The sequence below is a fragment of the Abramis brama genome (genome assembly GCF_963993115.1).
Source record: "Abramis brama genome assembly, chromosome: 13".
Classification (NCBI taxonomy): domain Eukaryota; kingdom Metazoa; phylum Chordata; class Actinopteri; order Cypriniformes; family Leuciscidae; genus Abramis; species Abramis brama.
Window position 1 is genome coordinate 23897386 of NC_139975.1, and position 13323 is coordinate 23910708.

The 13323-nt window shown below is 37.8% G+C and overlaps 1 protein-coding gene across 8 annotated transcripts in view; it reads left to right on the top strand.

Moving 5' to 3' along the window:
• Positions 1-13323, top strand: part of fam13b (family with sequence similarity 13 member B) — a 46362-nt gene that overhangs the window by 18630 nt on the left and 14409 nt on the right. For all 8 annotated transcript variants that reach the window (XM_084133352.1, XM_084133353.1, XM_084133357.1 and 5 more), the window contains 3 exons: positions 10581-10622; positions 11854-11973; positions 12135-12258. In XM_084133352.1, coding sequence (XP_083989478.1) covers positions 10581-10622; positions 11854-11973; positions 12135-12258 — 286 coding nt within the window. The remainder of the gene's footprint in view (positions 1-10580; positions 10623-11853; positions 11974-12134; positions 12259-13323) is intronic.

Sequence of the window (13323 nt, forward strand, 5' to 3'; positions counted from 1 at the left end):
CGTTTTTCGTAATATATTGCCTATTCCGCATCTCAAGCGCATGCATAAAGCTTGCCACAAAGAACTGGCAAAAGTAATGATTATGCATGAGACATTTTAATTGTTTTTTAATTAACTAGTGTTTTCTGTGTCAGTGTCGGCTGCAAAGATAAAGTTGATGATGCTGACTCGTCATCTTCGCAGTAGTGAACGCGCCTTCAGAGAGAAATGCACACTTCATACGAGTTAGCCTAAATAAACAGAGAGTAGCCTGTTTCTTTTCGTTTTTAATTGTTTTGTTTAAAAGTAGACATTTCAAGCTTTCTATAGATATATTTCTCAGGTCTGTGAGGCAAGTAGCCTTTACGCTGAGTTTCGGTTCATTTATGAGAAGAGCTCCAGTTCACGAGCAATGCAAGTGACCGCGCCGGCGCCTCAGTGTCCTGATTATATTGTCTGCTATATTGCAGCCTATACATGCATATGTGTGTGCATGTGGGGGAGGGGTGCTATTTTTGAATAATAATCGAATAATACCCAGCGATCTTCGAATATTATTTTTGCTTGAAATGCCCATCCCTAATATCAAGTCAATGCTCCTTTTTTATGTGTAGCTGTATTTATAGACCTGCTCTAGATTTTAAACATGGGTGGGTATGTATGGGTGTGGAGGGTATAATTAATGGCTGTCATTAAACCTGTAGCTCTTTCCACAAGACGTTGGATGCTGAGAGGTGTCTGGTTAGGTAACATAAAATGGATTGGTAGCTTGTTTCTGTCTGACACAAGCTAAATTGGATAGATGTTTTGGATTAAGACTAAATGGAGAGAATGTGAAACATTCGTAACTCAAATCATTGACAATGACAATAAAGTAACAGTGTTAGGCCCAGTCGCTCCTTGTTTAAGGTGATTAAATGCTTTAACCTTTAATCCTAATAAACAGACGGCCATGAAAGTTGGCATGTGTCAAAACAACATGCACAGTTTAGAAATCCTTGACATTGCTGACGCGAGACAAAGATTTGTATTTTTTTGGAAAGAATGCAAGAAAATGTTTGATTCGTTTGGCTCAGCCACTGTTGTTGGTTTTGTTTTTTTGACTGCTCCCTTCTAAGGGTCTTTAGAAGTGAATGATGTGAAATGCTCATAGGCATCAACTTAGCACACAAGAACCTTTACTCATAATTGATTTATGATTTTGACATGTTGCCCCCATACCTCCCTAGAGAGACCAAGGTCCACCCACCACAGTCTCACAAAACCCTGTGGGAAACACTGTATATGATCGTGTTATCAAAATAAAAATCGAATTATCTTATAATTATAAATACCTAAACATGATAATTCTTCAGCCAGTTGAATGTATGCTTATGATCAGGATTTTACTACCTCCACCCTTATTTTAAGCCAAGAAAAACCCTTATGATATGTTGATTTGGTGCCCAAGAAACTTTTCTTATTTTCAATGCTGAAAACAATTGTAATGCTTATTATTTTTGTGGAATCAGTTATTTTTTTAATTCTTTGAATAATAGAAAGTTCAAAAGAACATAATTTATAATGAATTAATTAATAATAAAACATTTTTTTGTAATAATGTAAAAGATTGTACTGTCTATTTAATGCATCCTTGCTGACTGAAATAGGTTTTTTAAAAAGAAATGTATACTCTTAGTGACCCCAAACTTTTGAAAAGCAGTGTATATTTTTAGTCTGCTTTCTTTTTATTGCACTTGTTGCAATGCATTCTGGTATTAACTTTTGTATGAAGGATACATGCCCTGCTTGCTTACAATTTGACCAAGATGAGGTCTTATAAAGCAGCATAATTTACTGACTATTCAAACAACCTTCGTGTCAGGATTGCAGATGTGATGCCTTAAAATAACGTCTTGATGGGCATCTCACTAGGTTATGAAACAAGCTGTCGTGTGCATTTATGTTGCATAAAACAAGAACCCCACCAAAACAAGTTCAGACCATCTTCTGTGTGAGGCAAAGCTCCAGACGTCCTGTCTGTCTACTAGAATAATATCTTGGGTAAACTTTGCTAATCCTACCCACTTTGAAGTGTTTAGTCTCTGCATGAGCAGCTTTGGATGGCAGCTGCTGCAGTAATTTCAAGTCAGATGCAAGCAAACACTATGATCAGCAGGGAAATGGGCAGAGCAAAGCTGCTAATTAATATGAGCACATCCAAACGCTCTGGATATAACAAGCTGTTCATCAGTGTCAGGATAAGAGATTCGTCTTTTCAGCAAAAAAAAAAAAAAAAACATGTTCTATTTTGGACATTTTTACCAGCATTTCTTATGTATATAAGTATATTATGAAACCATTTGCACATCGATTTTCCTTCCAATTCACCATGCATAAAGGGCACGATTAGGCCTTTCACGATTATTTAATTGAGTTACTTGATTGTTTTGTGATTTATTTTCTTTGCAGTGGTGGTTTAAAAGGCAGCAGCAAAACCACACATTTCATTCAAATGGTCATAAGACAGCAAAAAAATTTACATGTATTACTAAATTGTGGCTGTTTTTTTTTTTTTTTGCAAAAACCTTCAGTGCCAATATAATTGGACCTTAAAAAAAGTATGTCATGTCACTTATAAGGCCAAGAAAGCTTTCAAATCGCGAATCCCCTGAAGGACGTGAGCCGTGTCATGACAGAGGCATACAGGAGCATTGTTATTTTTTTGATGCTGTGATGCTATCTCTAATGGCCTGTCATTCACAACAGTTGCAAATAACATTTTATGGCTTTTATGATATGTTATAAGGAACTCAAATGGCATTTTTGCTGTGTCAGGATAGCAAATAATCAATGATTAACTTCAGAGAATGCAATTTACTTTGAACTATGCTATAAATACTTTCCAAGCTGTATTTTGGAATTTCCAATTAAGTAGTTATCATGTTTTGTAAAATTGCTTTATTGCTGTATAATTTGACATGTTTATCAAATCACCAGTGGAGATATGGTCTCATATACTTGGAGACAGAATAGGTTAACCGGCAGTCATGTGCGTTTAAAGATGATAAAATGACGAAACCGATCAAAGCGTCTGTATTTGGTGGTTTCTTGAGAAAGAGCAGCAGGACTTGTTTTCGTTGGGGTCCTGCCGTGATTATACTTGCCCCCATTGTGCCCCAGTGGAATCTGAAAGGGTGTCGCACATTCAGCTAAATATAAGCGCTGCAATGTATCCTTCACCAGCAATGGAAAATACTTTTAACACAGCTCTAAAATAAGCGGCAGTAGATTGGTGTTCTTGAGACATGTTGTTCAAGCTTTGGAATGTGTGAAACCGTTTTTGACAACGTTGGTCTGCTGTAGGTGTGGAAGTGTCAATGACTAATTTCAGGCCCCTTATGAGTGCACTTCCTAATGACTGCAGTTACAGTGGTTGCACAGCTTTATATTATAGATCAAGAGAGTCCTTCATAGATAATTTACAGATGACTGTACTTTTGTTTTGTCTGTAGTTTGAAATAAGGGATGTTCACTCTGATATTGATTTACAGCGACAACATTTTTGAAGAGAGTTGGCAATTTCAGGTGAAAATTAAGTTTTGTAGATTTTACATGTAGATTTTAGAACATGTTTACTAAGGCTGGAACACTAGGGATGTAACTGTATTCATACCGAAATTGTAGGATATGGGTCCTTTGTGTTCGGCACACATGATGTACCAAATTAATAAAGAGCTGCACGTGGCGATACCTTTACATCGGTATACTTTGATGTTGCTAATGCAAAATTATGAAGGACACAGAGTAGGCTGCTGCAGGAAAAGTGTGTGATCCATGATCTCCTAAACATGAGACATGCTTTATATTAAGTGCTTAACTAACTCGCAACCCCACAGTTTATAGCGGCTTACCCATCTGTAGGGTTGGGTATAGTTTGAGTTTTAGTGATACTGATTCTTATCGTTTCCTTATTTAGATTCCAATAAGGTAAAAAAAAAAAACACAAAAAAAATTGGATATGATTCACATTTTTTCTAAGTCTTATTGCAATACATTTCATTGTGGCTGAATACCTTGAACAAAAATGAACAGAGTAAAGAACACTTACACAAGGAACTTTTGCCTATGGTTTAAAAATATCATGGAAAAAACAACTAGCCTAACTAATATACATTTTAAGCATTATTAAAGACAAAAGACAAGTAAACCCTCAGTAATTTAAAAAGAACAAATACATTTTTTTTGCAATCACTCAAATAAATACAACTGAACAAAGATATGATTTAAATAAACAGTGTTTTAAGATTTTCAGGTATTCGGGTACAGAAACTGTAATCAGATGTAAAATAACACTCCACTTTATGAATAAAATATACATTACAAATATAGTTACAAAAATTATTCATTCTAGAACAGCAACTGAATTTTCTCTGTCTTTTGTTGTTTGATTAATGTTATAGAGACATCAGCAGGAATAATTGGCTGCTGTCAATTAAAGAGCTGCACGGACCATACTGTAACACGTGCGCAGCACAGAAAACAGCATGTCTTCTTGCGCCTTGAATGGTTTAAAATCACATTAAAATGCAGAAAGGAATCGATTAGAGGAATTGAAATAAATTTTATAACAAGTTTCCGATTCCTAACCTTAAGTATTCGATTCCAGAATTGGAATGAGAAGCCATTCTGTGTGCACGTCATTTTAGATGTGTGCGCAGCACAGAAAAAAGTGCGTGAGTCTTTTGTGCTTTAATGGTTTAAAATGAAAATGTGCACACAGGAACTGATAAGCAGAATCAAAATACATGTTTCTTATCGAATCACTGGTTCTTGGGACATTTGGACAATTCCATTTTAGAACCGGTTCTCGATACCCATGTGTGTGCTGTTTAATGCATTTGAAACCTGTTTTCTTCTGTGCATTACTTTGTTGTATCTTTGTATCATAAACTGCATTATGAGTGTGTTGAGGCTCTTGGACCAGTATTGACCGGTTTGCCAAAAACATACCTTAATTTTTGTGTACTGTTACACTCCTATGTGATACAACTTTTAAAATCTGAACACTGGGCATTAAACAGTTGCTTACTTTTTTAACATGCTTCTTGTTGCTTGGAGACACATGACAAATGAAAGAAAAGTGTTCTAAAATCGGCTCAAAATATCAAACATATTTGAAGTCCTCTGACTGGGTGGCTTCATGGTCTGCAGCTAAAAGAAAGTGTGTCTGTGCCTATCACACAATATGCAATTTTCTGCTCCAGCTTTCCAAAGTCTTAGACTGGCTCTGACTGATGGCAATTAGCATTAACTCCTCCAGACTGAAAAAATAAATCTGGCTAATGGTCGTTTAGCATTGAGACTATCTATATGCTAATTACTCCTAAAAAATGATTGGGAGGTTGGCATTTAGTAACGATCAGTCCAGTCCAAACTTTGTCTTTCTAAAAGAAATAATAGTTTTATTGGGGACTTTTAATAAATATGAAATTTCAGGAGACATGCTCTAGTCTAGTGGTTAGTGCCTGTTGGTCTTCATGGGATTCAAGCATACAATCTTTAGGTTTCAAGCTTATGCTGGGTACACACCAAAAGATAATCGGGCTGATTTTGGGCTGATTTCCCCCCTTCCGACAATCCTAGTTATGTCCTGATTATCTTGATGGTTCTACAGATTATCTTATCAGATTTTTCCTTGGTGTGAGGTGTGTTAAGAGTGTCCGAACCTGTTCGGAAGAACATCAGAGCCGCCCCGATCACGAATCAGAAATCCTGATGTGTGGGGGGAACACCAAGGACAAACGCGCGCACGCTCTGGAGATTATCACGTGAAACGAAACTATCCAATCAGAAAGCGAGATGATGGAAGACGGAAGCATAACAAACGCAGTCATAGCGCAGCACAAAGTGAAATTGATGTGGACAGCAGAAATGGAGGATCAGCTTGTTGGTCATTCCAACAAGTATTGTTGTTCCAACAACAAAATCATTCCAAACACTATCATCGCAATTTCTTCCTGCATATCGTCTGGCATGCTTATTCTGAAGTCTCGCAAGATTTTGCGAGATTTCCTGTGTTCACAGTCGAGACTCTGGTTGAAAATCTGTTCGTGTGTGATGTGCTGTCATGGCACACCCCACACTATAGGAGCAAAACGGTTAAATCTAGGATTTTTTTGTCCTCATGTTTGTGGTCTATCACATTTTGAAAATCTTATAAGATGTAAAAAATCTTTTGGTGTGTACCCAGCATTAGATCTTTAGTCGGCGGTGATAGCCTCGTGGGTAGTGCACCGACATATAGCGCCGTTGCGCTTCGGGCAACCCGAGTTCAAGTCCCGACTCGTGGACCCCTCCTCTCTCTCTCTCTTTCACTTCGCTTCCTGTTGGCTTACTCTTTTATAATAAAAAAACGCCCAAAAATATCTTTAAGCTTAGATCTTTTATGGCACTCTGCCACACAAAGCTGTGGTATATTCTGGCTTTGGAGACGCTAGGACCTCCTGGTCTGATCTGTATCTACGCATTTAAGAGTCTCCCCTCTGTATCAAGTCTCCTCATTTTCCCATGCACTCTTATACTGAACCATCAAAACAAGTGCAGTATTGACTCAACGTGAACTCCTGGCCTGCATGGACAGCCAATACATGGAAAGTGCAATAACTCATTTCCACTCCTCTTTTTAAGCGTTACCCAGGCATCCAGCTACATTTATTGGGTTTCACCCTTCTTTTGACATCCTACCACCTGGGTATGTCAAGCAGCACCCATAACACGCTGGGAAATTTGATACTCCCTGTGACCAATCTATTAAAGTACTTGCCATGAGGATGTCTGTATTACTCTGCCATTCTCTGTGCCTCTCATGTTTAAAGGGATTTCTCATTCTCATCTCATCAAAATTACATTGGGGAAGACAACTGAGTCATTGCATTGGTTCTTGAAGTTGCTTCTTATTTTGTTTCCTGCTAATTGATACACTTGCTCATCCTTAAAACTTCAGGAAATGTGATATGTACTTCAACTGGCAGAGACCAGCCTCTGACCGGTCTGGGATTGGTAGTTGACAGAGTGTACTGCTTAAAGGGATAGCTCACCCAAATATGACAATTCTGTCAATCACTCTTTGGTGGTAGTGATGAGGATAATTATTTTTTACCGAAATTTTACAGAGTTTAAGTTGTACATAAGGACGTTTTTGTATCAGCTTTTAATGATATGATTAAGGCCACAGACATAGATATGGTTACAGAGATCTGTCACACCACATTAAAGAGTGTCAAAACAACATTTATTGTTTGCAAACTTTATTCTCATATAAAAATAAACAAAGCTTATTGCGATTATTGGAGGCGTGCTACTAATAATATTTAGTGAAATTTTGTTCACGCATCAACTTAATACAGCGTAGACTAAAAGATCTCAGATAATCAAAATGAAGATCGACAGTTGACAGTTTCAGCTTATCCATGTCGTGTGCTCAAAATAGATGGTGACCGCTAAAATGTGCCATCGGAGAACTGTTATGTCACCATTAAGGTAAATCATTATAGTTTCGACTAAAACTGAAAATTATTTCTCTGCCAAATATTTTCAGACGACGAAATTTCAGTGCATCATTTTTCATTGAGACACTGTTTCATGCTTTTTTCCATGCCATAACCAACGATTTCAATTCCAGAAAGTATCATAAAAAGTGTTCTAAATGACTTTCATGCCATATTTAAAGTCTTCTGAAGCCATATGATGGTTTTGTGTAACAAACAGACTAAAACATAAATTGATAGTGAGCAGCACAGAAGAATCAATAGGTTTTGAATGACATTATGATAACAGAATTAAAAATTTTGGCTGAACTATCTATTTAGGATGGCATCCATGTCTGTATTCATGTGTTTACGTGTATTTTTGTCCGACAATGAGTCCCCTTACTGTAAACGGCAGTGCATCAGAAGACGGTCTGATGTTTGGACTGTGACAGGGTTATATAAAAGACTAACAGGTGTTTGAGTGTGCAGGCTTGACTTTGGGTTGGGGGGAAGGAGTGCTCTCTCTCTCTCTGTGTGTGTATGGAGAGGCGATTGGCTCAGAGCACTAGCGACAAGACTGCGTCAGACGGCCGTGTATTTAAGCAAGGGTCCAGCTCTTCCACTGCAGCACTTTTTTAACAGAGTGCCGAATCCTACACAGAGGCAGACAGCACATACAGGACTCCGCAGAATGAGCTCCGGCAGCCTGTGTTTGCTCTTTGACCTGCTCATCCAGACTTTAGCACCACAAAGTGCCCAATCAGGATAACCATACGCCCAACGTTAACAACCAAAACGGCTCATCAACGAGAACCAAACTGAAGAACATGGCTTGTCAAGTCCTTCTCCACAGGTAATGAATCTAGCGATTCAGTGGAAAAAGAGCTGTGAATGTGGTAGAAAAAGCTGTCATTCAGGGTGAAACTCTTGAAGTGGATTGATTTGTTCCCTGATGGAGTGTTGTTTATTGGTTTTCGACCAAGGCTGTGTGTGACAGTCAGATAAGACTGCTCACTGCCTCTCAGATCGCATGATGGAAAGCACTAATAACTTGTGTAACACTGCTGATGAGTTAAAATGGTGAAAACGAGAGATGTACTCGGGCAGAATTTTAAAATGATGAATCACTGCATGATGCAGCATTTAATTCACACACAATACCATTCAAGTGTGTGTGTGGGAGGGAAAGACTGCCGTGTGTGTGTGTGTGTGTGTGTTTGCCGCTGCTGATAAGATAAAGTGCCGAGTCAGAGGAAGCCGACTGTATGTAATCCTCTTAAAGCCTCAGCTGATCTCATAGTGACACAGCATATTTCTTTTAGCTCTGTCCACCACACTTTGTTGTTGGCTCCTTTATTATTCACACTTCAGCCCTGGTGTTTTTTTTTTAAAGACAACATGAAATGTGTCGAATTCCTTTTTGTGTGACTAAGTGCAATAGGATCTCTGTCCATTCACACTGGAAACCCATTGAAAAATCCAGACACTATCCGGAAATGAAATGCATGTAAATATGTAAAGAGTGACATTGGTCAAAGATTATGAAAACTTTTTCACGATAAGACCAGGATTTTTGATTTGTGATACACTTATATATTGGTGACAATGTGGATTGAAGCCATATCTCTTCTGAACTTTTAATGTTTTGATGCCTGATTTTGATGCATTTGTTTAAACATTAAAAAAAGCATTTAAACCATCAATGATTATTAATATCAATCAGGTTATCGACCATAAAATAAACATCTCTCAGTATCAGCCAGACGGTCTACATCATCAATCTTTAGTTTTGATCTGTTTCTCAGGCTAAATCATCGACATTAGGTTCAGGTGAGGTGTTGCAGCAGAGGAAATGAATGGAAAGACGTCACAGAAGGTTCTTTATTAGAGTGCTTCATACTGAGTAATGTATAGTCAGTGTGGATGCATTACTGTAACTGATCTCATTTACTGCTTCTAGAGCTTTGTGTGGGCAAGATACCGAATCTCTCTTAAACAAGGCTCGTTTTGTTCTCTCTTGCAATATTGAGCAATGCACTTTTCAGTGCTGACAAAGAAAAAAACACTCAAGAACATTTTTCAAAAAGTGCTTCCTTTAGTCTAGTTGCCCCAGCAGCAGTTTCCTTCCTCTGTGAAAATACATCTTTCAATAGCCATACTATTTTTAGATAGGCAAAGTCATTTTCATGTATCTAAATTAAGATATCTGAGATGAATTATTTTAGCCTAGTAGTTTTGTTGCTGTGTTGCCGTAATTTATTTATTTATTTTTTACTTTTTAGTTGTTTCTGCTGTGGATAAGGTGGCCTTATACAGTTGTTCAAAGAATCATAAAAGGTTAATTGAGCACTAATTTTCACACAAGTGGCCAGTTACATAAACTTAGCCATTATGGTAAGACTGTGTCTTAAGATCTAGTATGACCCACTTGCAGTTAGTCAAGTAGTCTTACTTTACTATATATATAAAAAAAATTGTGAGTGATCACTATTTAAACATGTTTGTCTAAACTTTTATTATGTTTTTTAGAGGAAACATGGGTTACATAGACTGTAGTTTCTAGAAAAAGGTGCTTTTCCTTTTCCATGGGATGACTGGTTGAACACTTCCTTGCAGCCTAAAGAGCTTAAGGGGTCAAGACATTGCACCATAGATCGCACAGCTGTCGCCAAATGACACAGAGGACTTCAAAAGCTGATCTTGAACTTCACGCTTGTCCTGTTTCTGTTTGTGTGCTGATGTGGCCTGGCCTGTGAGAACTTATGGCGGAGCACCTGTTGTATCCATCAGGGCCCTATTTGTTCCTACCCCAGAACCAGACACGGGTGTTAACAAGCAGTGGTCAACTAGTGTTATGTAAGCAAGCGTTCCTTACATGTCTGAGTTTGTTTATGGGTCTGCAAGTCACCCTGCCCTCAATTTCTCTCAGATGCCTAAGTCTGTACGTGACTTAGGAAATGTGTGCTAAATTATGCATGTTTTCCCTGATGGCACACACAGGCGTTATTGTATAAAGAGGCTGAGTAGGTAAGATCATACAGTTACAGTTAATATCCTCCTAATGTTTGCTTCCTTTTCTTCTCTTTCCAGTTCACACATTTCTTCCATCAGCATTCTTCCAGGATCTGCCGAGTAAGTGTCTACTGCTTTTTTAAACAGTCGCCATGGCAACTATATATATATAGTTATATATATATATATATATACAATTATTATTCTTATTCTTATCTTGAATCAGATGATTTCCTTTGAGTCTTGTTTGTTTGCTATTATGAAACCTTGACATAAACAGCATACAAAGCCTTTCTTTGACCAATAGGTCCATTTTCATTGTCTATTTGAAGTTAATTTAGCTGACATTAATTAGGTCTGTATGCAATTATCCTCTGGTCTAAATCAGATTTGTTCATTCAAAGGGCAACAGTATGCACTAAACAGACCTTTTAGATGGACAGAAGGCAAAATAAAGCTGAACGAATGTGATTATGTTCTTAAAAGCAGATAACTAAGGGATGCTGTCTTGCCGACAAAGAGACCGATTTGCTTTGCGACTTTGCAATTCAGAAAAATAGAATTGAAAGTTGAATTCTGCAATTATACTCTGCCAGTTTGCTCTCCATTGCTGAGATTCCACTAATTGTATTCAAAATGAAATGAAACCCACAATCACATTAAGAACAATTAAGAAATTACATTCAATTGCTTCTAGTTTCCTACTGGTGAATGGCTTTTCAACTGAAGCCTTGACTACCAGCAGCAAATTGTGGCAACAGGAAGAATATTATCACATTTCTAAATGCTCTCGGAGCAGAAAATGCATTAAAGTATCTGTAACTGAACAGCTTCAGACAAAGCTAGTGTATCTGGTCCTGAAATTCTGCATCATTAGCTAAAAGGAGACCTCCACATCACTTCAACAATGCCATATTCTAATGATTTGCTGTTTGAAATATGGAGCACGCAGAGGCGGCGTGACCCAGGGTGCCTTTTGGCCCAGATGGGCACGTGGAGGTTAGTTAGGAAGGCATGTTTGGGGGTCTATCGTTCCACACAAAACATGTGAATTCAACATAGCCAGTTTCCCAGTACAGGACACGGGAGCTGTGTCGACATTAGAGACTTGGCAGTTATAATACTGAAAGTCTTAGTAAGCTCAAAACATGTCTATTTTCAGACACAAGAATCTGTGGTGCTCAGGATAGAGGGCTATTTGTTAGAAAGATGAGCTTGCAGCGAAAACTTCTTGGATGACCTTGTTTAATAGGTCAAACAATGATTAATAGGGGTACTGCGTGTTTCGGCCTTAATGGGAAGCCATTTTGAATTACATTTTGTCAGACGCCTTGAATGTGTTTATTTGCAGTATAATCCAGAGGACGATCCGTGCTGCAGTGGAACAGCACTTGTTGGACCTACAGACTTCTATTGACAAGGAGCTCGGCAGCTATGAGAGTCAGGTGTTGGACTCCCAACCCATTCAAGGGTGAGTTTGACAATAAACACAGTACATATGGACACTGACCCTGGCATTTATTTGTTTGTAGCTGAACTTAGCAGGTATTTGGAGAGAAGTTTGAATATGGATGTTTGGTTTGAAAGTTTTTTTGATGTGTTGATGTGAATCTTTATATTTTTCCTCCACAGAAACAGCCCTACTCAGAAGACACCAGGGCCTGAGAACCATGAAGATGTGCCATCTGATTCTGAGGCAGAGACTGAGACTCTCCCAGAGGTTACAGAGGAGAGCCTGCCATCAGAGAATAGTGAGGTAAGCAATTAGAGGGTTAAACTTAGATTTTTATTTGATTTTTATTCAATTTTATATTTTGGCAAACTTACAAAAGGGTGCTTTAGATGACTTAAAATGTCTTAAAATGTCTTAAAATAAGACAAAACAAGCATTGAAATAAGCTAAAACAACAGAAAATCTAAAAAAATTACCCCCTCAAAAGCTTTTAGTTTGCTTTGAAAAATCAGAATTCCACAGTCTTGGAAAACCTGAATATATGAGATAGACTATTTTAAAAGTGTGTTTTGTAGATGTCAGGTTAGGTAATAAAATCTTTTTTATAACTAATATACATTTTTACTAGTTATGTTACACTGAAATATATTATTGGATTTTTTTTTTTTTTTTTTTTTTTTTTTACCAATCATTATGCTTAGTCCTTATCCATTAAATCACAAACAACTGGAGAAGTAATGTAAAATCAATAAATAATGAAAACAAACAGGATGCGCTTTCTGCAGTCTCGATCTCTGTGAACGTCTTTCTGGAGCACGTGATCAAATTGAAATGCATTATATAAGCCACTTTGGAATATAAGTCACAGCAAGTTTTAGATTATAAAAAAACATGATTTATAGTCCGGAAAACACGGTAGCCTATGGCAGATTATTTCACGGACCCCCTGGCAATTGTTCATGAACCTTAAATGTACAGAAGCTAAGCCCATAGATTAAAATTGGTTTTCAAAACAAAACTGGGGTTTGGAGGTCTTTGAATATTGTTGTGGATAATGGGGTCCTTGGATTCAAAAAGGTTGAGAACCACTGTCTTAGACCATTTCTTTAGTCTACATCTGGCCTTGAATAAGATTAGTCTTTCTGCTATCAGCAAGGTTCGTAATACACGGCAGAGCTGCTTCTCTTTAGGAGAGTGAGAAACAAGGGCCTTCCTGTCAGATAAGCAGACCATCAGCTGTTCTCAGCAGACACAAGCAATCTTCCCCCATTTAATACTTTGCCAGAGCGAATGAAACATTTCAGATAAAGCCCTTTCCTCAAGTAGGTAATTAAGTAACAAGATGAGGATGGCTCAGAAGACTGACGC